Raw genomic sequence first — 22459 nt, 5'->3', positions numbered from 1 at the left:
GTCTGTTATTCTTACTGAGTTACAGACCGAACCCGCCTGCGCGCTGTCTGTTATTCTTACTGAGTTACAGACCGAACCGCCCGCGCGCTGTCTGTTATTCTTACTGAGTTACAGACCGAACCCGCCCGCGCGCTGTCTGTTATTCTTACTGAGTTACAGACCGAACCCGCCTGCGCGCTGTCTGTTATTCTTACTGAGTTACAGACCGAACCCGCCTGCGCGCTGTCTGTTATTCTTACTGAGTTACAGACGGAACCCGCCTGCGCGCTGTCTGTTATTCTTACTGAGTTACAGACCGAAACCGCCCGCGCGCGGTCTTTTATTCTTACTGAGTTACAGACCGAACCGCCCGCGCGCTGTCTGTTATTCTTACTGAGTTACAGACCGAACCTGCCCGCGCGCTGTCTGTTATTCTTACTGAGTTACAGACCGAACCGCCTGTGCGCTGTCTGTTATTCTTACTGAGTTACAGACCGAACCGCCTGCGCGCTGTCTGTTATTCTTACTGAGTTACAGACCGATCCGCCTGCGCGCTGTCTGTTATTCTTACTGAGTTACAGACCGATCCGCCTGCGCGCTGTCTGTTATTCTTACTGAGTTACAGACCGAACCGCCTGCGCGCTGTCTGTTATTCTTACTGAGTTACAGACCGATCCGCCTGCGCGCTGTCTGTTATTCTTACTGAGTTACAGACCGAACCGCCTGCACGCTGTCTGTTATTCTTACTGAGTTACAGACCGATCCGCCTGCGCGCTGTCTGTTATTCTTACTGAGTTACAGACCGATCCGCCTGCGCGCTGTCTGTTATTCTTACTGAGTTACAGACCGAACCGCCTGCGCGCTGTCTGTTATTCTTACTGAGTTACAGACCGATCCGCCTGCGCGCTGTCTGTTATTCTTACTGAGTTACAGACCGAACCGCCTGCGCGCTGTCTGTTATTCTTACTGAGTTACAGACCGAACCCGCCCGCGCGCTGTCTGTTATTCTTACGGAGTTAAACTGTGTGATGTTTTATAAATGGCCGTGCCGTGCTGTGCTGGTGCGGGAGGTTGCCTGTGGAGTTGCTGCGGTGGCTTCTGACCGTTCAGCCCGTTTTCTGTCAATCGAGGGAGCATGTCTGCTGACCCCTGACATGCAAGTCTGTGATCAGCAGAATCAGCCAACCTCAAGCTTTTCATAAAGTACCTGAACATTAGTGAACACAGAGCTGGAAGGTCGTGGGTTCGAATCCCGGCCGGGGCCTTTCTGTGTGGAGTTATGCATGTTGCATGGTACTCCGGGTACTCCGGTTTGCTCCCACAGACCAAGGACATGCAGGTTAGGCTAATCTGAGACTCTGAATTGGCCGTGGGTTTGAGCGATGAGTGTGAGTGAATGGTGTGTGTGCACGCTGGACTGGCGACCCGTCCAGAGTGTATTCCCTTTTAGCCTAATGAATGCTGGGATTGGTTCCAGCTCCCGCCCACCCCCCCAGCCCCCCGCCACCCCCCACTCCCGACCAGGAGTCAGTGGGTTAGATAATGGAATGGATGGAAGGCTTTCCAAAGTTTTATGTGAATTAGGAAAGTGAATGATTCCGTGCTTCCTGCGTTTAATGAATTGGCAGACCTGCGAACGCGGTGTTGCAGCTTCTTCACGGCACAGTGCGTGGTGCTAATGGGGAACGGGGGAGGGGGGGGGGGGGTTTGGCATGCACAATACGTCTTTCCAAATCAGCGCGGGCCATTGGCTGCGCCTGGCGTGCGCATTAAACATCCAATTAGACACATTCCCCGGGGTCTGGGGTTAATTTCCCAATCCCCGCCGACCTTTTCCTCAAAACCTCCGAATTCGAGGGTGAAATTGAGTGCGCGTGTTTTAAGATAATTGTAACATGAGTCATTATAGCATGTGCATTTTTCACGGTTGCCCTTCGAGGGAAACAGCATCAAGGACAAACAAATAACAAAAGGACTTGAACCCTCTTTCACATCGCGGAACAGTAGGGGGGAAAAAGATGAAACCGAGGGAAAAAAATGTGCTTAGTCATTTCCCTTTCTAATAGTTTGTGAAAGGTGTGACAAAATGCATCGCCGCTCGCTGTAAATGGGGATTGTCAGAAAATTACAGAACAGCCAATTAACTTTTAAATTATTGACCGTCCACGTTCTACAGTGCCGGAGCAAAAAAAAAAAAAAATGAAGCTGTGATTTAGTCCTCCAGCTTCCCATCAGGCACCTGTGTCTGTTCTGCTGACCGCAGCTATTAGCGCGAATCTCAGCGGGGTAATTTGATGTAACAGCCCCGCTCTCAGCTTCAGTGGTCTGCCCCGTGTCATCTGCACCGCCGCCTAATATTAATGCCCCCCCAAACGGCGTCTCTGGAATAACAGGGTGATGAGCCGTGCAGTGGGGAGTGGGGTGGGGTGAGGTGAGTGGGGGAGGAGGGGGGGTGTCGTCCTTGGAGGAGCGTCTCGGAGCAGAGCCAGTGGGGGCTGGGGGCTGGGGGCTGTGGGCGGGGGGGCGAGGGGGGGGGGGGTGGCGAGCAGGTAAATGGGATGAGGCTGGGGGGTGTGGGCGGGGGGGCGGGGGGCGAGGGGGGGGGGGGGTGGCGAGCAGGTAAATTGGATGAGGCTGGGGGGTGTGGGCGGGGGGGGGGCGAGGGGGGGGGGGGGATGGCGAACAGGTAAATGGGATGAGGCTGGGGGCTGGGGGCTGTGGGCGGGGGGGGCGAGGGGGGGGGGGGTAGCGAGCAGGTAAATGGGACGGGGCTGATTTAATGAGGCAGCGCGGCGGGGGAGCCGAGGCGTTCCTCTCGCACATTCATCAAACCCCGGCCTTAGTTACCGCCGCTGCTCTCGCCGCGCTCCGGGATCTTGTCGCGGGACTGCCCCCGAATTCATCAAACGGGAACGTTTGGGGGGACGGCAACTAACGAGCGCTTCGGGTCGGGGGGGGGGGGCTTTGGTGGGTTTTGCGCGGGCGCGAGAACGGCATGGCGATATTTTCGGGTGTTTGGGGGGGCGGGGGTGGGGTGGATCCAAATTTACCGCTGCCATTTCACCCCCTTCACTCGCCCATGTTCCCTGTGAGGGACTTGCCAGGGGAACCCCTGGTTTGGAAGCGGGAGCGAACCAATCGGACGGGATCGTGTACGGGGGTGGGTTGGGCTTGGACAGACGAGTCTCGTCGCAGTATTTCAGACCCTCGGTAGTGTTGTCATCACAACACGTCTCGGTCCACCAGCGTGTGCAGCGACATGACCAGCCCGGCCTGATGCAGAGGGTCTGACATCACTGATCAGTTTAGCCAGGGGGGAGGGGGGGAGGGGAGAGATGTGATTTCCACTCAGGAGTCACAACACCAGCTGAATTTGACCTGCCTGACCTGAGCATTTATTGATATTGTAAACAGTATGCCCCTAAAACCGTGCTGAGCGTGGACTGGAACCGGTGTGCTGAGCATTGATGATGTGGTGTGACCCCGCACGCTTGCGAGATGACTGATATTTATGTGCGTTTGGGTCCAGACCGTCCTGAATGAGAATGAGCTGATCAGTGAGCTCTTGGGCCCCGACTTTGGTGGCAACTGCACCATGTTTGAGTCCAGCCACAAGTGGAATCAGTGATTTTGTCCTTTTCACCTCCACCCTATTCAGTAGTTCTGTGGTCTGCTGTACACTCATTCTCAGCAACATGCGTTGGGTGGTGCAATAGACGGTGTGTCCAGAACAGTTGAAAATGTATCGATTCCTAATTTTTTTAAGTTTAAATTTCTGCTCTCCTTCTCTTTCTCCAGTTCCTTCGACAGCCGGTTCGAGTACCAGCAGCGGTCTCTGGGTCCCATCCAGCAGTCCACCATCCTGCTGGTGGACCCCGCCAAGGGCACCGTCCTGAAGGCGTCCGGCCGGAACATGTGAGCCCCCCCGCGCCCCCCCCCCCCCCCACCCCCCACCCCCCCCAGCCTTCAGACTCCTCACCTCAGCGCTCCAGCCCCAGACTCGAATCCCCCCCCTCACCCCCCGGCCTTCAGACTCCTCACCTCAGCGCTCCAGCGGAGCGGCTAACGACCGCTTAGCGCCGTTTCATTTCCCCGTAGCGCTGCTTCATCTGTTACCTGCAACAATTTTAGGAACATTTCCTCCTGTGTGTGTGTGTGTGTGTGTGTATGTGTGTGCGCGTGTGTGTGTGTGTCAGGTTCTACTTGCCGCATGGAATAACCACAGACAAGGACAACAACTACTGGGTGACGGACGTGGCTCTCCACCAGGTAAACAAACTCTTCCTTCTGGCTTTCAATCGAGGGTGTGTAGGAGAAACAGCAGAAAGATGGCTCGTTTACGCTAACTGCCTGCAGACGGATTCTGCATTTGCTTTTTGCATGAACCAAGCTGTGTGCGTCACCTTGGAAACGTCTGTTTGACAGCTGAATTTTCCGCTCTTTTTTTAAAAAAGGTGTTTAAATTGGGCAGTGACGGGAGTGACAAGCCGCAGGTGGTCCTGGGACGACCTTTCGAACCAGGAAGTGACACGAGCCACTTCTGCCAGCCCACCGACGTGGCGGTAGACCCGCTGACGGGGAACGTCTACGTGTCCGACGGCTACTGCAACGCCCGCATCCTTAAATTTTCGCCCGAGGGGAAGTACCTGGCGCACTGGGGAGCAGGTACTGAAGCACCTGTTTCGGGCACTATTTTATACCCTTAAGACCACACAGTACTACAGGAGAGCCAGTCACTATTTTACACCCTTAAGACCACACAGTACTACAGGAGAGCCAGTCACTATTTTACACCCTTAAGACCACACAGTACTACAGGAGAGCCAGTGACTATTTTATACCCTTAAGACCACACAGTACTACAGGAGAGCCAGTGACTATTTTATACCCTTAAGACCACACAGTACTACAGGAGAGGCAGTGACTATTTTATACCCTTAAGACCACACAGTACTACAGGAGAGGCAGTCACTGTTTGACACCCTACAGGCCACACACAGTACTACAGGAGGACCCTAGTGACTATTTTGCACCCTACCCTTATCTGCTTATATAATCAAATATGTTCTATTGCTGTTGTAGCAGAATGCGGCAAAGTCACGAAAAACATGCCTCAGCTACATTTTAACCGGCTCCTGTGAGATGTGAAGCTTTTTTTTTGGGTTGGATTTAGAGACAGGCGGGTAAACACAGGCCTTGGCCCTGTCGAATTTCAGAGGACGGCATCGCCACACCCGCCCTCGCTCTCTGGAGACGGGGGAAAATTCACTCTCACGCACGCAATAATGTAATAACGCTGCTTCCTGGAGTACAAACGGGCCGTAGACAGGGCTGCTCTGTGCCTACCAGGAGGGCCACCGCTGCTCCTGATAACGACGCGGGCTGTTCTTTGCGCCTCCATCTTAAGCCCGATGCTCTGCGCGCGCTCCAGATAGCCCGCCGCGCGCCCCGAGCGTCTGGAGCTCGGCTCTGCGCAGGAGGCAGGCCGGCGTGGGGCTGCCCGCGATCGGGACGGCGAGGGGAAATTATTTCACCCGTTCTGCTTCGAGAGCGCGGCTGCGGGAGGAATCGATCTTTCTGAACGTGAAATTGAAAGCGTGTGGATTCAGGATTAAATTCTGAAAATTTTGGCACTGGGGTTTTTTTTTTTTTTTTGTCATTTTGCTTCAGGTTATTTATTTATTTATTTATTTATTTTCTGTAATCCCTACTTTGACATCAAAGGTTGTGTTAGAGTCGAGGTGTGCAGATTTCACTTAATTCTGATCCGACTGACACAGATTAGGAATATGTGGTGACCCACATCCTTCGCGGAATGTAATGTCTTCCATCCAAAAACATTTTCTCACTCTGCAAGTAGCATTATGGATTCCTTCGAAGCGACCATAAGACTGTGTAAAATCGGCATCACCGCGTGCATTGGGTGATGCGCATTGGGTGGCAGTGTAGTGTAATGGGTAAAGAGTTGGTCTAGTAACCTAAAGGTTGCAGGTTCGATTCCCGAGCGGGATACTGCCACTGTACCCTTGAGCAAGGTACTTAACCTGCATTGCTCCAGTATATATCCAGCTGTATAAATGGATGCAGTGTAAATGTTGTGCATAATGTTGTGTAAGTTGCTCTGGATAAGAGCGTCTGCTCAGTGCCTGTGATGTAATGTGATGTGATGGAATGGAATGGAATGATGTCACATCCTGTTTTTGTGTGTGTTTTCCCCCTCAGGATCGGCGGACCGGCGGAAGCGGGTCCAGTTCCGGATCCCGCACAGCCTGGCGTTCCTGCCGGACCGGCGGGAAGTGTGCGTGGCCGACCGGGAGAACGGGCGGATCCAGTGCTTCCTGGCCGACACCGGCGAGTTCGTCAAGGAGATAAAGAAGGCCGAGTTCGGCGACGAGGTGTTCGCCGTCTCCTACGCCCCCGACCACGGTGCGTCCCGGCCGTGCGTTAGGCCCACCGACCGCTCTGCCGCCATTTTATAGGCTGAAGAGAAGGCAGGTGTTACTGCCGTGCCCTGTCCTATTGGCCATAGCTAACCGATTAACCCAGGATGACTAAGTTGAGCGTAGCAGAGGTTATGGGGCGTTTCTTAAGGCCTTGGTTCTGAATTGCAGGCGAATCTCTTATTTTTACTGGCTACCGGCTAACCTTTGATGCGATATCATTAATTAATAAATGTAATCAAAGATGGCTGGGCACCTTCAAATGTGAACGTTCGGATGAATCTTGGCTCGAAAAAAAAAAATGGAAAATTAAAAATTACTGGCTTCCGTGTAAAAGTGGGTCAGGCAGATCCATCGTGCTGCTGAAACCAAAGCAGACCCGACTTCAAACGCGTCCCCCTGAAATTTCATTAGGGGGGTGTCAGCGGGGGCCGGCCTCTGGCTGCGGATGTTCTGTTCTGTAGTACCGTGCCAGAGAAACCCCCAGCGCCGGCTCCTGCAGTTCGGAGGCAGAGGATGGAAGCGTGGCTGTGCGGCAGTGCTGGGGTGTCCGGTGAGCCTGCTGGTTCTGTTCGGTCCTCCTTGCGCCTCGTGTCGCTCATGTGCTTGTGTGCTTTCAGGCGGTCTGATATACGCGGTGAACGGAGCGCCCCCTTATGGCCAGTCGGCTCCGAGAGGATTCGTCATCAATTATTCAACCAAGGAGCTCCTCGACTCCTTCAGCCCCGACACGCAGGTGGGTCTGTCTCCACGGTTTCCTCTACCGCGCTGTGCTAGCGTAGCAGGAACAGGCTGGTCTGTTTCCTTATAGCGCTACAGTTAGCGTAGCGGGAACAGGCTGGTCTGTTTTCCTTATAGCGCTACAGTTAGCGTAGCGGGAACAGGCTGGTCTGTTTTCCTTACAGCGCTACAGTTAGCGTAGCGGGAACAGGCTGGTCTGTTTTCCTTATAGCGCTACAGTTAGCGTAGCGGGAACAGGCTGGTCTGTTTTCCTTATAGCGCTACAGTTAGCGTAGCGGGAACAGGCTTGGGGTTGGGCTGTTTCCTTATCAGGCTGGTCTGTTTTCCTTATAGCGCTACAGTTAGCGTAGCGGGAACAGGCTGGTCTGTTTTCCTTATAGCGCTACAGTTAGCGTAGCGGGAACAGGCTGGTCTGTTTTCCTTATAGCGCTACAGTTAGCGTAGCGGGAACAGGCTGGTCTGTTTACCTGCTAAATGGACGCCCCACTGATTGTACATCGCCATGTTAATTCTCCGCACGGCCACCCATCCCAAATTTGAAAATCCTTTCGCTCTTCCTCTCTTTGCTCAGGAGTTCAAAATGCCGCACGACATCGTCGTCACCGGAGACGGGAGCGTGTTCGTCGGGGACGCGGCCACGGACGCCGTTATAAAGTTTGTGTCTGATGAGAGTGAGTGAAGCTTCAGATTCTCACATGATGTTGTATCCGGTTCTTTTCCCATGTACCTCGATTGGGCTGAGGTGCTGCCAGAGGATGATTTGCTCTTTGGTAATCAGTATTATAAACGGTGAATAATGAAATGATTTTCAGCGTGTGAACAGGAAACGGGGTCATTTCCTCTGACCCATCCTTTCTCCAATAAAATCATTTTTTCTCATATTTTGGAGACGTACGACTACTGACAATGGAATATGGAAATATAGCTTCACGCAGTTGGGTAAAATTGTGATGTGTTGATTGGCACCAAGAGTAAGCAATAGCTAGAAAATCGGCCATGTTAGCTGATCAGGGCTCGACTGGTCAGGTCTGTCTGGAAACCCAGCCTGATTCAGTTCTATTATGGGCCAGGATGTCTCATCACTTCAACAAAAAAAAATCCCTGTTTTTCTCTTTTATGTGCTTTGTGTATGAGTTGGATGTTGGATTTTTCCACATTGAAAATGTTCCTATTTTCACAATGTGTTTTTTCTTTTTGCTTTGTGTGTGTTAGTAATTTAGTCATTTTCACTTGGGACTTTGCTCAGGTCCTCTTCCGTTCTCTGCTGGATCAGCCTGTGGTTTGAGACTGGAGTAGATTGAGCCTGTAGCACAAGGTTTAATAGAGCTGTTATCCTTCTGTAGGAGGGTCAGTGAATATCCAGCATCCAGTTTCTCAATACCGGGGAGGATGTGATTCCTGGCCTCCTTCTGAAAGTAGTTTTTTTGTTGTTGTTGTTATTGACCGAGCCACAGGTGTGTGTGCCTCTGTGGATTAAGAATTGTCTGGCTGATGGAGCGTTTAGAATAACGCTATCAACAAGGACGCCGTTCTGTCAGGAAACTGCCATTCTGTGGAAGGTTTAGCGAGGCAGGGCGTATGATGCTGTTTAGCTGGGCTACCTGACTGTCAGCCTGGGGGGACCAACTGCAGTCCACCGTGAGCGCCGTTTGATCACGATAAACGAGGAGAAAAAAAAAACTCACGGTCATCCATTTCTCCCTTTGTTGTTTTGATCCTCTTGGCCCGGAGGTGTCCGCTTTCTGACCGGTTTGGTGCACCCCAGTCTGTGCTTTCTACACTTTCTTTGTTTTGGGTTTGGCTGTGTTTAAAATCTTTAAAACACTACTGGAGCTGTACGTGAGTTTTGACGCTCGCTAGATAAAGTGTTCGGTGTTAAATTCATACTGTTCAAGCCCTCTCTGTGACTTCTGCTAGTGACAGAATACCAAGTAATGTGCATATTTTCAGGAAAAATCTCCTTGGTATGCACAGGAGCAATAAATACTATCCCGTTTACACATTGTTTTGTAAATTATTAGCCTCTAAGCAGCATGAAAAATAAAATAAAATGGTCACCAGGAAATATGTTAAGACCTATCCTGTACAAGTATAGTGACATTTTTAGATTCACCTAGTATAGGCGACTGGCTGGGCTTATTGCCCAGTGTTAATGTTTTACCGCATTCTATTGCGCCCCCTCTGATTGGTGATTGCGGGAATGGCATTTCCTGTTTACTTCGCTCAAACGCGCTGACTCATGGAGTGGAGTGGAGTGGAGCGGAGTGGAGTGGAGCGCTGTGCGGTTTTACGAGCGTAAAAAAAACGAGGAGGGGAGAAAAAAACAACGATCGGGCGTCCTGCCCGCGTCCCATCATGCACTCTCACGCTGCTCTGAAGTGGCGGGCTGTTGTGCGGTGAGAGCGGCCGCCTGGCGTCCTTCAGAAGCGCGTTTGTGGACCCCGCGCAGTTGAACTGCGTCAGGGTTTTAATGCACTTGACAGTGTTGTCATTTTAAAAAATATGTACATCATCATTTTACTTTTTGGCTCATGAAACATGCAGAATCGGCAGATTCCCCTTTCCACTGACTTTAAAATATTCCCTTTAATAGTGGAGAAGGTCCTAAAATAATCCCTTTAACAGTGGAGAAGGTCCTAAAATAATTCCTTAGGCAGTGGAGAAGGTCCTAAAATAATTCCCTTTAGCAGTGGAGAAGGTCCTAAAATAATCCATTTAACAGTGCAGAAGGTCCTAAAATAATCTCTTTAACAGTGGAGAAGGTCCTAAAATAATCATTTTAACAATGAAGAAGGGCCTAAAATAATCCCTTTAACAGTGGAGAAGGTCCTAAAATAATCCCTTTAACAGTGGAGAAGGTCCTAAAATAATCCCTTTAACAGTGGAGAAGGTCCTAAAATAATCTCTTTAATAGTGCAGAAGGTCCTAAAATAATTCCTTTGGCAGTGAAGAAGGTCCTAAAATAATCCCTTTAACAGTGGAGAAGGTCCTAAAATAATCCCTTTAACAGTGGAGAAGGTCCTAAAATAATCTCTTTAACAGTGAAGAAGGTCCTAAAATAATCCCTTTAACAGTGGAGAAGGTCCTAAAATAATCCCTTTAACAGTGGAGAAAGTCCTAAAATAATCCCTTTAACAGTGGAGAAGGTCCTAAAATAATCTCTTTAACAGTGCAGAAGGTCCTAAAATAATTCCTTTGGCAGTGAAGAAGGTCCTAAAATAATCATTTTAACAGTGGAGAAGGTCCTAAAATAATCCCTTTAACAGTGGAGAAGGTCCTAAAATAATCCCTTTAACAGTGGAGAAGGTCCTAAAATAATTCCTTTGGCAGTGAAGAAGGTCCTAAAATAATCCATTTAACAGTACAGAAGGTCCTAAAATAATTCCTTTGGCAGTGGAGAAGGTCCTAAAATAATTCCTTTGGCAGTGGAGAAGGTCCTAAAATAATCCCTTTAATAGTGGAGAAGGTCCTAAAATAATCACTTTAACAGTGGAGACGGTCCTAAAATAATTCCTTTGGCAGTGGAGAAGGTCCTAAAATAATCCCTTTAACAGTGGAGAAGGCCCTAAAATAATCCCTTTAACAGTGGAGAAGGTCCTAAAATAATCCCTTTAACAGTGGAGAAGGTCCTAAAATAATCCCTTTAACAGTGGAGAAGGTCCTAAAATAATCCCTTTAACAGTGGAGAAGGTCCTAAAATAATCTCTTTAACAGTGGAGAAGGCCCTAAAATAATCCCTTTAACAGTGGAGAAGGTCCTAAAATAATCTCTTTAACAGTGGAGAAGGCCCTAAAATAATCCCTTTAACAGTGGAGAAGGTCCTAAAATAATCCCTTTAACAGTGGAGAAGGGCCTAAAACAATACTCCCGTAGCACACCTTTCTTGTCAGTGTTTTATGGTTGGAGGTGTGAAGGAGTGGACAGGTTTGTGTGCAACTATGTGCTTGCACTTGTTAACTGCTTAATTAGCGCCTTTTATGTGTGAATGCAAGCCAGAATGCTTAAAAAATTTTTAAAAAAAACAATATAAAACGAAAACAAAAGGACACCCCAGACATGAAAGAACCAAAGTGTGGTTTCTCCATTGCCTAAATTGCCTTAGCCTCCAAAATCTACAAACAGACCTGATCAGCTGAGGTCTCCTGGGAGTTCAGCTGCATGAATTTCAATTAGGCTGCAATTTAGCACTTTAATTTAGGCGTTTAATTCAGGAGTTCAGAAGCTCCCTTGATATGAGACTTGGGAGCTGCTGAGGTCAGGTGCGCGGGAGAAATCAGACGGAGAGGTGGTGGGTGAAGATGAGCAGGGACGTGCTCTTTAAAGGGCTTACACGGACTCATTCACAGTGCGCTCACGTCTTCATTCGGGTCCTTGTTGCCGTGGACGCGTGGCGGCAGCCAGTTGAAATCCGCCATGTCGCCGTTGCCTCGTACAGAAGCTCTTGACGCGTCTCATAAGTACTAATTGAGTTGACAAAACTTTCTAACGTTGCTTCATTAACTGCCAATGCTACCTTGGCAGTGTAATTTCAGTTTTGCAATTTCACTTTTTTAATTGCATGAGCTGACCCTCAGACTGATTTGGCAGTAAACAATTTGGTGCTGTAAGACTGCCGTCATTTGGCCCTTAATAACGTGATTAGATAATAAATGCACTGCTTTTTATTCACTAAAGCACATAATATGAATCAGACTTTAAAATCTTTTATTTAATGCTCCCCCCCCCCCCCTCCCCAATTTGTAATACCCAGTTAGATTTATTAGCATTCACTGTAACCACAGATTTGGGAGAGTGCAGACAAAGCAAGGGTTCCACACCAGACTGTGGGGCCGATCCATGTGTTAGGAGAGTGCCTTAACAGGAAGAGCCATCCAGCAGCCAGCCTTGGCATCCTTGTGTTTGCACAGGCTAAAACTCACAGCCTGGCATCCTTCTCTTTGCACAGGCTAAAACTCACAGCCTGGCATCCTTCTCTTTGCACAGGCTAAAGCACACAGCCTGGCATCCTTCTGTTTGCACAGGATAAAGCTCACAGCCTGGCATCCTTCTGTTTGCACAGGCTAAAGCTCACAGCCTTGGCATCCTTCTCTTTGCACAGGCTAAAGCACACAGCGTGGCATCCTTCTGTTTGCACTGGCTAAAACTCACAGCCTGGCATCCTTCTGTTTGCACAGGATAAAGCTCACAGCCTGGCATCCTTCTGTTTGCACAGGCTAAAACTCACAGCCTTGGCATCCTTCTGTTTGCACTGGCTAAAACTCACAGCCTGGCATCCTTCTGTTTGCACAGGCGAAAGTGCACAGTCTGGCATCCTTCTGTTTGCACAGGATAAAGCTACAACCTGGCATCCTTCTCTTTGCACAGGCTAAAGCACACAGCGTGGCATCCTTCTGTTTGCACAGGCTAAAGCTCACAGCCTGGCATCCTTCTGTTTGCACAGGCTAGAACTCACAGCCTTGGCATCCTTCTCTTTGCACAGGCTACAACTCACAGCCTGGCATCCTTCTGTTTGCACAGGCTAAAGCTCACAGCCTGGCATCCTTCTGTTTGCACAGGCTAAAACTCACAGCCTGGCATGCTTCTGTTTGCACAGGCGAAAGTGCACAGCCTGGCATGCTTCTGTTTGCACAGGCTAAAGTGCACAGCCTGGCATCCTTCTGTTTGCACAGGCTAAAACTCACAGCCTGGCATGCTTCTGTTTGCACAGGCTGAAGAGCAGGATTCTTTCCCCAGCCTAAGCGTTTCCTTACAGTCTCACCTTCAGCCTTAAGCCTTAGGCCCAAAGTTTTCACTTGTTCCGGAAATAATTGATTGCATTAATATTTTTATTGCTAAATGATTTCTGGAGAATTCCTTTTTTGTTTTCAAAGCTCAATTTTTTAAATGGGAGTTGAGGGCATGCCCGTTTTCAGGGTTTAATTGGTATATGATAAGTGTGTTTTTGTCCCATTACTTAACCTGTGTATAACAGATTGAAAATGGTTGAAAATTTGGTAATGGTTTCCTTGAATACCTTGGTGCTGATTTGATTATCTTCCTTTTTCAGAAGCTGAACATCGTTCTGTTAAAAAAGGTGGAATTGAAGTTCAAGAAATTGAAGGTATTTTATGCGCAATCCATTACTATAATAGAATTATTTAACGGACAACAGATAAACTGAATGTGCTTTTAGTCTAGACTAGAGCCTCCTCTGTTCCAAGCATGCCGGAGATGAAGCTAAATATTTTGCATGCGCTTATTGCATGTATCCCTGCATCCATGCATTCATGCATGTTTTACATCATTTCATATGTCGATGTAAGAAATGACAGTCATGTAGGTGTTTGAATACAGAGTTCCATTTCCCCATCTCTGTGTTGTGTTCTCGCTGCAGTAAGGGTTTGGGGTTCAGTGTGGGTCCTCTTATGAAGTACTGTGTTACCTAGATGCTAAGATAAGCAGAACAATGTTTTGCAATTAATGCAAAATTTTTTTTAAAATGCAAGCAAAATGTTGTTCATTATTGAGCATTAAGTGTGCTGCAGTTGCAGAGCTGAATTTAGGCTTGGCTCTTTGTGCTGTTCTCTGTGCCATTAAAACCACCGGCTTACATTAAGACCAAACTGTAGTACAGAAGCCTCGGCAGAAATGAGTGGGTGGGTAGGAGGAGGGGGGGTGGGGGTAGGATTGGTGTGTGTTAGTTCTCCCTCTTTCCCCTGCACCGCGGCGTGATGTCACGCCCTGTCGAGCAGCTGACATTTCCGCGGCTCCTCGTCCCTCCGTCATGTTTTGTCACCTTTAGCGCTCCGCGTCCGTGCGGAAGGAAGGATTTGTACAGCAGTAAGCTGTTTCTCCCGGACGTCGGAGCGGCAGAAACGCCCTTGGAAAAGACTGATGAGCTCAAAGAGATGCGCGGGTGTGTGTTGGAGTCTCGGGGGAAATAAGGCGCTGGAGTAGCTCTGCAGCACAGGAGGAGGAGGACAGAGACGGTCACAGGCTGAGTCGCTGCTTATTCTGCCGTTCCTGGCTCCGGCCTTGCCTTCTTGATTTCCTGCCATTTAAAGCTTGATCAACTGCGCTTTAGTGTGATTCACTCTCTTATTTACCGCGCGCCTCCCTGCTCATCCATCCTGCTCGTGAGTAGTGTGATTAAGCTCTGACTACTGCTGCGGGGAGCTGATGTGTTTATCAAAGTTACTGGTTCTGTTATAACCCGTTAAGGAGTGAGGTCACAGATGTGAGATTAGAATGTTCTTAGCTGAACATTCTAATGCTGATGTCACAGTCGCTGCTGGTGACTGAACGCAGCGGAGTTCTAGAACACTGGCTTAGAATTCTGGAGGGAAAACAATTTCCAGAGGACCTGCTCTTCAAGGGGTTAATTATGAAAGTGCACAGCCAAAAAAAACGGTCCCATGTTGACGGGTGTGGATTAATGAAATGAATTGCGGAGACGACCCTTCGCCTGGTGTTCCCCAGAACGTGTTGGTTTCTGTATTAGAAAAGCCGTTTGACATTTCACGAGTGGAAAAGGCCGGCGGAAGAACGAAGCTGAAGACAGACGTTTGTTAAAGTGACACAGCCAGGATCATCTGCAGGGCATAATTCAGCGTGAAGGGTACGAACAGCCAGAAATGCTGCTGCCCTGGACGTCCTAAGATCTGTTTCTAAAGCTGCCTCTTACACACATGGTGGTAAATCTGCTTCTCTGTGCTGGTACTAGAGCAAATGTGTCCAACAAATTTGTACAGTCAGGCCAACCCCCACCCCCCCAACCCCCACCCATATGTGATTCTGGCAAAAGATTCCATCTCGATTCATTCAGTAAATTCGGGAAATGAAGTGAGATCCAGTTAGTTCGCTGAAAAATCCTCAAAGGGCAGCGGGGCCTCTTTCCAATTCATGAACTACTAAGCGCCTGAATTGAGAGAGTTGAAATGGAACGGCCTCCATCTTGTTTTGCCTGCACGTTTCTTTATTTGAATTTTAGGGAAGTTGTTTGTCCGCTAATTTCCGCGACCCTCTCGCAGAGACGGAGACGTTTGTCCAGACGCAGCTGAAGCCGCTCCTGAAAGGGGCCATCCAGAGCGCCCCCGCCGCCGCCCCCGCCGTCCCCGCCGCCCCCGCCGCTGCCGCCGCCGCCGCTCCCCACCTCCAGCACCAGGTGGCGGCCTCCCACAAGACCCCCCCGCCCACCCCCCTGAAGGAGGAAGGGACCGCCAAGGCCAAGCCCGAGGGCGGGGCGAGGCGGGACGCGGAGGGCGTGTCCCCCGCCCTGGTCACCACCCTGCTCCTCATCCCATTGGTGGTGGTCATCGCCATCGGCGTCTTCATTCGCTGGCGCAAGACCAGGATGTACGGAGGTACGACACCGCGGGGCGCCTGAGGGGGGGGGCGGGGGGGGTGGTCGGGGGGGGGTACTGACCTGTCGGTACTTTGGTCCTCACCTGGCTGTGACCCTTCACGGTTTTGTTTTTTAAACAGAGTGTTATTATGATGTTTTCTTTTGTTTAAAATTCAGATTTTTTTTCCCCTGCGTTTAAACTGCTCCCGTTGTTTCCCCGCAGACGACTGTGAGGTGAAACTGGAGCCCGGCTCTTCCGGTGGAATTTTGGGAAAACTGAGAGGTGAGTGACGTTCCCCTCGGTTTGGAGCCGGTCTGGAAGCGAGGGCAGAGGGTTCTGAGCAGGGCAGCGTTCGTTTTTCTCCTGGTTTGGAGCGTATTGACGGTGCTCCGTTGTCCTGGTGACGCCCGGCTGGGCTGTCACGCTGTTCTGGATGATCTGAAGTTAGAACAATCAATACGGGGAATGAGTGACTGATCATGTCGACATTGCGCCGCTGAGTGAGTCTATTTATACCAGGGACGGGCATGCGAGCGATCCCTCAGCGCCAGAGCAACCGGAGGAATTTTAATAGAGCGCTCAAGAAGTTGTTTGAGTTTTATAAATGCTGCGTGTAGAGACAACACTATCAGTATGGGGAGGGGAGGGGAGAGGGGAGGGGAGAGGGGTGGATGTGTCTGTTCATCTTGAGCTGCTGCCGAATAAATAAATGTGTCTGCCATTGTGTCGACGCATTGAGAGGGAAAGGAACAGAGGTGGGCTGGAGTCGCACTGGAAGGCGGCGACGTAGCTCAGGAGGTAAGACCGATTGTCTGGCAGTCGGAGGGTTGCCGGTTCAAACCCCGCCCTGGGCGTGTCGAAGTATCCTTGAGCAAGACCACCTAATCCCTAACTGCTCTGGCGAATGAGAGGCATCAATTGTAAAAGCGCTTTGGATAAAAGCGCTATATAAATGCAGCCCATTTACCAGGTGGACATGTTCAGTGAGGGCGTTTGAGAGATTTTCGTGAGGAAGCGCTGTGACAGTTTCCCCCTGTAATGATCCAAATTCTTATTGTGAGATTTTCGATAACTTTAAGGACAAGTCTTGCAGAATCTGAACAGGCTACCTTACAATAGCACTTCTGAGGCTATGAAAGCCACTTATCTGCAGAAGATTTAAATCACACTCCTGATGGGGGGGAGAAGCTCTGTCAGCCAGAGATTATATGTACACAGTGCGCAGAAGTCTTCGGGCCGCAATGATGAATTAAAACTGAAGTCGTGCATCTGAGCAGTGAAGATAAATCATTGCTGAGCTGAAGTTTTGTGCTGTACCGCACAGTGAATCATAATCAGGTTTATGTTCCTCTGCATTCATAACTCCATGGGTTTGGGCCAGATCCGCTGCAGCGCTGGCGGAAATGCTCTGGTCAGGCGGGCCGTGACTCGCCGGTAATCGCCTCGTTGGTGCGAGACAGTAATTGCATGCCCGTCAGACTGTTAGCTTAGCCATTAGCGCGCGGAGAATTCCCCCAGCAGCACACTGCTCTGGTTCAGAGACTCAGGCCCTCATTAGGTGGAGTCAGGTGTGCAGCCGGTGGACCATAACAGGCCTGTGGAATGGAGGGCTTACCTGGAGGAGAACTTTGGGAGGCAGGCCTGTGGAATGGAGGGCTTACCTGGAGGAGAGATTTGGGAAGCAGGCCTGTAGAATGCAGGGCTTACCTGGAGGAGAGATTTGGGAAGCAGGCCTGTGGAATGGAGGGCTTACCTGGAGGAGAACTTTGGGAGGCAGGCCTGTGGAATGGAGGGCTTACCTGGAAGAGAACTTTGGGAGGCAGGCCTGTGGAATGGAGGGCTTACCTGGAGGAGAGCTTTGGGAAGCAGGCCTGTAGAATGGAGGGCTTACCTGGAGGAGAGCTTTGGGAAGCAGGCCTGTGGAATGGAGGGCTTACCTGGAGGGGAACTTTGGGAAGCAGGCCTGTGGAATGGAGGGCTTACCTGGAGGGGAGCTTTGGGAAGCAGGCCTGTGGAATGGAGGGCTTACCTGGAGGGGAGCTTTGGGAGGCAGGCCTGTGGAATGGAGGGCTTACCTGGAGGAGAGCTTTGGGAAGCAGGCCTGTGGAATGGAGGGCTTACCTGGAGGAGAGCTTTGGGAAGCAGGCCTGTGGAATGGAGGGCTTACCTGGAGGAGAGCTTTGGGAGGCAGGCCTGTGGAATGGAGGGCTTACCTGAAGGAGAACTTTGGGAAGCAGACCTGTGCTCTTCTGCTCGTATCACAACATTTCAATAAAATTAAAAAGCACAAGAAATAATTCTTACTTTTTATTATATTAATGTTTATTTGTATTTATTCTAATGTTATTCCAAACAAATAAGCATTTATTGCCCAGATAAATAGCTTTTTAAACATTGTTTTTTGGGTGGCCCGAGACTTTTGCACGGTGCAGTTTATAGTGCTGTCAAGTCCTTTTCATTTTTAACATGGCTTAAGTGGAATCTAGCTAGAGCTAGCAAGCCACACAAAGGTATTACGCAATAGGCCACAAAGAGTCTGCCATTGTTCGGGAAACAATTATGAGCTGTAGCCCGATTTACAATGTGCCCTGTCCACATCCGAGAATGACTATTTACACACAATAAACACTCGATTCAATTGGCGGTGACATAACATAACATAATTACGGGAGCAGGCCATTCAGCCCAACAATGCTCGCCGTTGTCCCTGCCACTGAAGGGCGCCTAGCGCCCACCGCGTACCCGCGAATTAGATAAAGAGTTCGAGACGCTGTTTTGAACAAAGGCCACGTCGCGTTTCCAGCGCTCGGCCGAACTCCGACTAAACGGCGCTCTGGAAATCCAGCGGATTCGCCTGTATCCATGACGACGGCAGCGGCGTTGAGAGACGCCGCCGCTTCAGGGTCCCGGCTCGTGCGTTGGCCGTAAAAACCGCAGAGCGCCGGAGCTGCGGCGTAGAAATAAACAGCGAACCCGCTTCACTGGCACCCGCTTTCAACTGATTTTTTATTTTTTAAATTTTTTGAAACGGTGAATTGAAGCGGTGAAGCGGACCTCGTTTTAAGTGCTGGAGCTCTCGTACCCGAGCCTTCTGAGCCCATGGCCAAGCGCATATGAAAACATATGCTTTCTGTCACCCTTTCCTTTTTCAAAATGTGTCCGGAGATATTTTCTGACGCATAAATATGTTTCACATGATGTCAAAACAAATATATAACATCAAAGTGTGTTATATGCAGTAAGTAATATAATTTGGCCCGATTCTTGAAATCTCTTTATGACTGCTTTTGAGCGCAGCATTTTGAAAATATGCAGCGTTATTTTTGTCAAGTGCGTACAGTAATTTAAAGCAGCAGTCGGCCCCAGCCCATCGTTCCAGAGACCAGTGTTCAGTGGCCACCCCCCTCCCGTCAACACTATAAAATTTTTTCCGAGAGCAGACGCAGTGGAAGAATTTTGAGTGAGGAGATTTGGCCTGAGGGAGTTTGGCGGGAGGGAGCTCCAGCCACCAAACTCACAGGGGGCACATCATGTGTCAGACGGAGCAGGACTGGGTCCCGCTGTTCGTACCCCCCGTCCCGTCCCGTCCCGTCCCGTCAGGCTCCTGTCAGGGTCAGTGAGTCACAGGCCTCTCCGGCTCACACGGACCGCCGCAAGCTGTGTCCCGACAGGCCAACATGACGTGCCCCCCCCATCTGCACTCTTAATCTGCCCCCCAACCCCCCCGCCTGTCACCTTTCATAAGAGGGAACGCACGCGGGACGGACGCACACGGGACAGGCCGCTCACCGCCTGTGGCTGTCAGGGTCAGGCAGCCCGACCCCTCGGTTTCAGTGGGCCTGTTTGACTCGCTGCGCTGACGGTCTGCTCCTGGCTGCGTGGGCCGCTGGGTCAGTACAGTTGGGCTACTGGGTCAGTAAAGGTGGGCAGCTGGGTCAGTACAGTTGGGCTGCTGGGTCAGTAAAGGTGGGCAGCTGGGTCAGTACAGTTGGGCTGCTGGGTTAGTACAGTTGGGCTGCTGGGTCAGTAAAATTACACTGGTCTGCCCCTGGCTGCGTGCACTGCTGGGTCAGTACAGTTGGGCCGCTGGGTCAGTACAGTTGGGCTGCTGGGTCAGCACAGTTGGGCTGCTGGGTCAGTAAAGTTGGGCTGCTGGGTCAGTAAAATTACACTGGTCTGCTCCTGGCTGCGTGGGGTGCTGCGTCAGTATAGTTGAGCTGCTGGGTCAGTACTGTTGGGCTGCTGGGTCACTAAAATTACACTGGTCTGCTCCTGGCTGCGTGGGCTGCTGGGTCAGTATAGTTGAGCTGCTGGGTCAGTACAGTTGGGCTGCTGGGTCAGTAAAATCATACTGGTCCACTCTCAGGCCAGGATATTGGCCTTGCAGGACTGCGCACCCGGGACCCAGTTTGCCCCGGGAACTTTTCTGCTTTGTCCAGTCGTCTCTGAGGGACCCTTTAGGCGGCGCACAGTTACTGTTCTGCAGGCAGGCCCCCTGATGCTCACCCTACACCAGCGCTGCTCTGGCTCTCTAAATCAGTCGGCCCTCGGGTTTGTCCCGCAGTGTTCTGTTTACAAGCGTCACGCAGCACTGCAGTCCACCCCGGGGTCTACTGCAGTCTGCAGGCTGGGGCAGAAACAGCACGACTCCAGTAGGGCTACTTTCAGTTTGAGATGAAGCTGATTGTCTGATCTGTGTGTGTGTGTGTGTGTGTGTGTGCATGCTGCAGTCTGCTGTTAAATGCAATTATATGCTTACAAACTCTCAAAATGTCATGGCAGGTATACAGGTTAGTTAGAACAGAATTTACATTTTTGACAGCTGGTGCTGTAGGTATGGGTTTCATATGAAATTCTATAGGCTGTTGGTACTGATTTAAAATATTCTCATGGCTTGTAGCATTTAGATTTAGTGTTCAACTGTTTTTGTGCATCACTGAGAGAGACAGTTTGAGCCAATTAATTCCATGGCATTAAGCCTAAAAATCTTGTTTGTCAATGGCTAAACAGGATTGCTTTGATTTATTTTCATATCTTTTCTATGATTCAGTCTGTCAGTCATCTCTGCAGTTAAATATGTATCACTAAATAATCTGTAAATACATAAATATTGTTACATTACATTGCAGTCTTGTAGCAGATGTTTTTTTCCGGGATGACTAACAGCAGTGGAATCAGACCTGATTAGTCGATTCGGTTTCACTCTAATCTGCAGACGTTCCTCAGCATCTGGTGCAGTGAAGGAATTTCAGACAGTTCACATTGGAATGCAAAGCAGGGAACCAGTCGCTACCCTGGAGGGTACACACACACACAGACACATACTCGCACCCGCGTGTTTAAGCCCCTTTTAATGGGCTTCAACATGCATGCACATGGACGCACGTACACACACTGACACGCACACTGAACACATGTACTACACACACACATGCTCATGCACACTCAACACCCGCATATACGCACATGCACACACTTAAACATATACGCACACACTCACACACACACATACTCTTGCATGCACATGCACACACTTAAACATGCACACACACGGAACACGTGTGCTACACACACACACACATGCTGACGTCTGTGTGCACACGCATGAACACACACTGGAGCCTGTAAAGAATGCTCTTCATATTTCTTCACATTTTTGGCTTGACTGAGTTTCAGCAAGTGATGCAAAAAAAAAAGCATTTTTCTCCGGAACGAAAACATTCGCTGACTTTATTATTTCATAAATATGAAGCACAAAAATATGAACCCTTTCCCCCCCCCCCCTCTCACCTGTGCACAGGTAAGGCCGGGGGCGGGCTGAACCTGGGGAACTTCTTCGCGAGCCACAAAGGCTACAGCCGGAAAGGGTTCGACCGGCTGAGCACCGAGGGCAGCGACCAGGAGAAGGACGACGAGGAGGCCACCGACTCGGAAAACGAGGAGTACTCCGCGCCTCCTCCTCCTCCTCCCGTCCCCTCCTCCTCCTCCTAGTTCCCCCGGGAGGAGCGGTCCCGTCGGGGAGGGGGGTGGGGAGGCCAGCGCCTCCTCCCCTGCTCGAGTGTTCAGGATGTTCTTTAATCGTGTATGTCATTGTTTGTATTGGCTGCCAACTTTATTTGCCAATATTATTTATTTGTGCAAAGATTTTTCTCGAGAAGAAATATTACGACTGCCACTTTATTTATACAAATTAACGGGGACCAGATGTAAAAAATAAATAAATAAATAAATACATAAAAATCAAAGACAACACTAGTAGTAGGTCAAGGCTTAAGCTCTAGGTTCTGATTTCAGGAGAAGAGAGATGGAGGAGAGATGATGGAGAGATGGGGGCAGGTGGGGAGGACCCTTTATTTTTGTTACGATTTAAGCAGTTTAACTTCTTCCAATAACGTATCAGCCAAACAGCATTTTTGGGTTCTCCGGGTTATTGGTCCAGTACTTTGGTTGACGTTTTATATCTGTACATTTGTGCCTTTTTAATTATGTATTGAGCCTTCTGCAGCGCCTGCTAACACACGGATGTGCCACATTATGAAAAGAGCTGCTAACGTCAACTGTAACTTCATTTCAATTATATCGCATTCATCGAAAGGAAAAGAGAACTTATTATTATTATTATTATTATTATGTATCTAAGACTATTTACTAAATTTTTCAAATGGATGTGAGATGTATCTGATATTTAATTGTGACATACTGAGGTTTTATGGCCAGAATACTATTTTCTGTAACAATGTTATTTGTGTAATAAAGTGTCTGCAAAGCATAGCGATTTTCTGGGCCTTTCTGCGAGATGTGCGATTGTCTGAATTTAAAATGAGGTTCTGCCAGCCGCTGTGTCAGGGAAAAAAAAATATCTGCGCGCATCAATCTTTTTAAGAAATGGAAGTGCTGTTACAATAAACCAATAACCCTTCTCCATATCCAACATCCATATTCGTTAAAACCTGTTTAAAAATGTTTTTTTTTTAA

At 49.5% G+C, this 22459-nt stretch overlaps 1 protein-coding gene across 3 annotated transcripts in view; it reads left to right on the top strand.

The window, feature by feature from the left end:
• pam (peptidylglycine alpha-amidating monooxygenase) overlaps window positions 1–22255 on the top strand; it is an 82693-nt gene extending 60438 nt beyond the window's left edge. For all 3 annotated transcript variants that reach the window (XM_035391021.1, XM_035391019.1, XM_035391020.1), the window contains 10 exons: window positions 3778–3894; window positions 4176–4248; window positions 4434–4644; window positions 6202–6405; window positions 7040–7155; window positions 7732–7831; window positions 13207–13260; window positions 15170–15502; window positions 15707–15766; window positions 21285–22255. In XM_035391021.1, coding sequence (XP_035246912.1) covers window positions 3778–3894; window positions 4176–4248; window positions 4434–4644; window positions 6202–6405; window positions 7040–7155; window positions 7732–7831; window positions 13207–13260; window positions 15170–15502; window positions 15707–15766; window positions 21285–21475 — 1459 coding nt within the window. In that variant the 3' untranslated portion in view covers window positions 21476–22255. The remainder of the gene's footprint in view (window positions 1–3777; window positions 3895–4175; window positions 4249–4433; window positions 4645–6201; window positions 6406–7039; window positions 7156–7731; window positions 7832–13206; window positions 13261–15169; window positions 15503–15706; window positions 15767–21284) is intronic.
• Window positions 22256–22459: the final 204 nt, after the last annotated feature.

Source organism: Anguilla anguilla, chromosome 14 (genome assembly GCF_013347855.1).
Source record: "Anguilla anguilla isolate fAngAng1 chromosome 14, fAngAng1.pri, whole genome shotgun sequence".
Lineage (NCBI taxonomy): Eukaryota > Metazoa > Chordata > Actinopteri > Anguilliformes > Anguillidae > Anguilla > Anguilla anguilla.
Note: the sequence above shows the minus strand (reverse complement) of the source record. Positions and strands in the feature narration are given on the sequence as shown.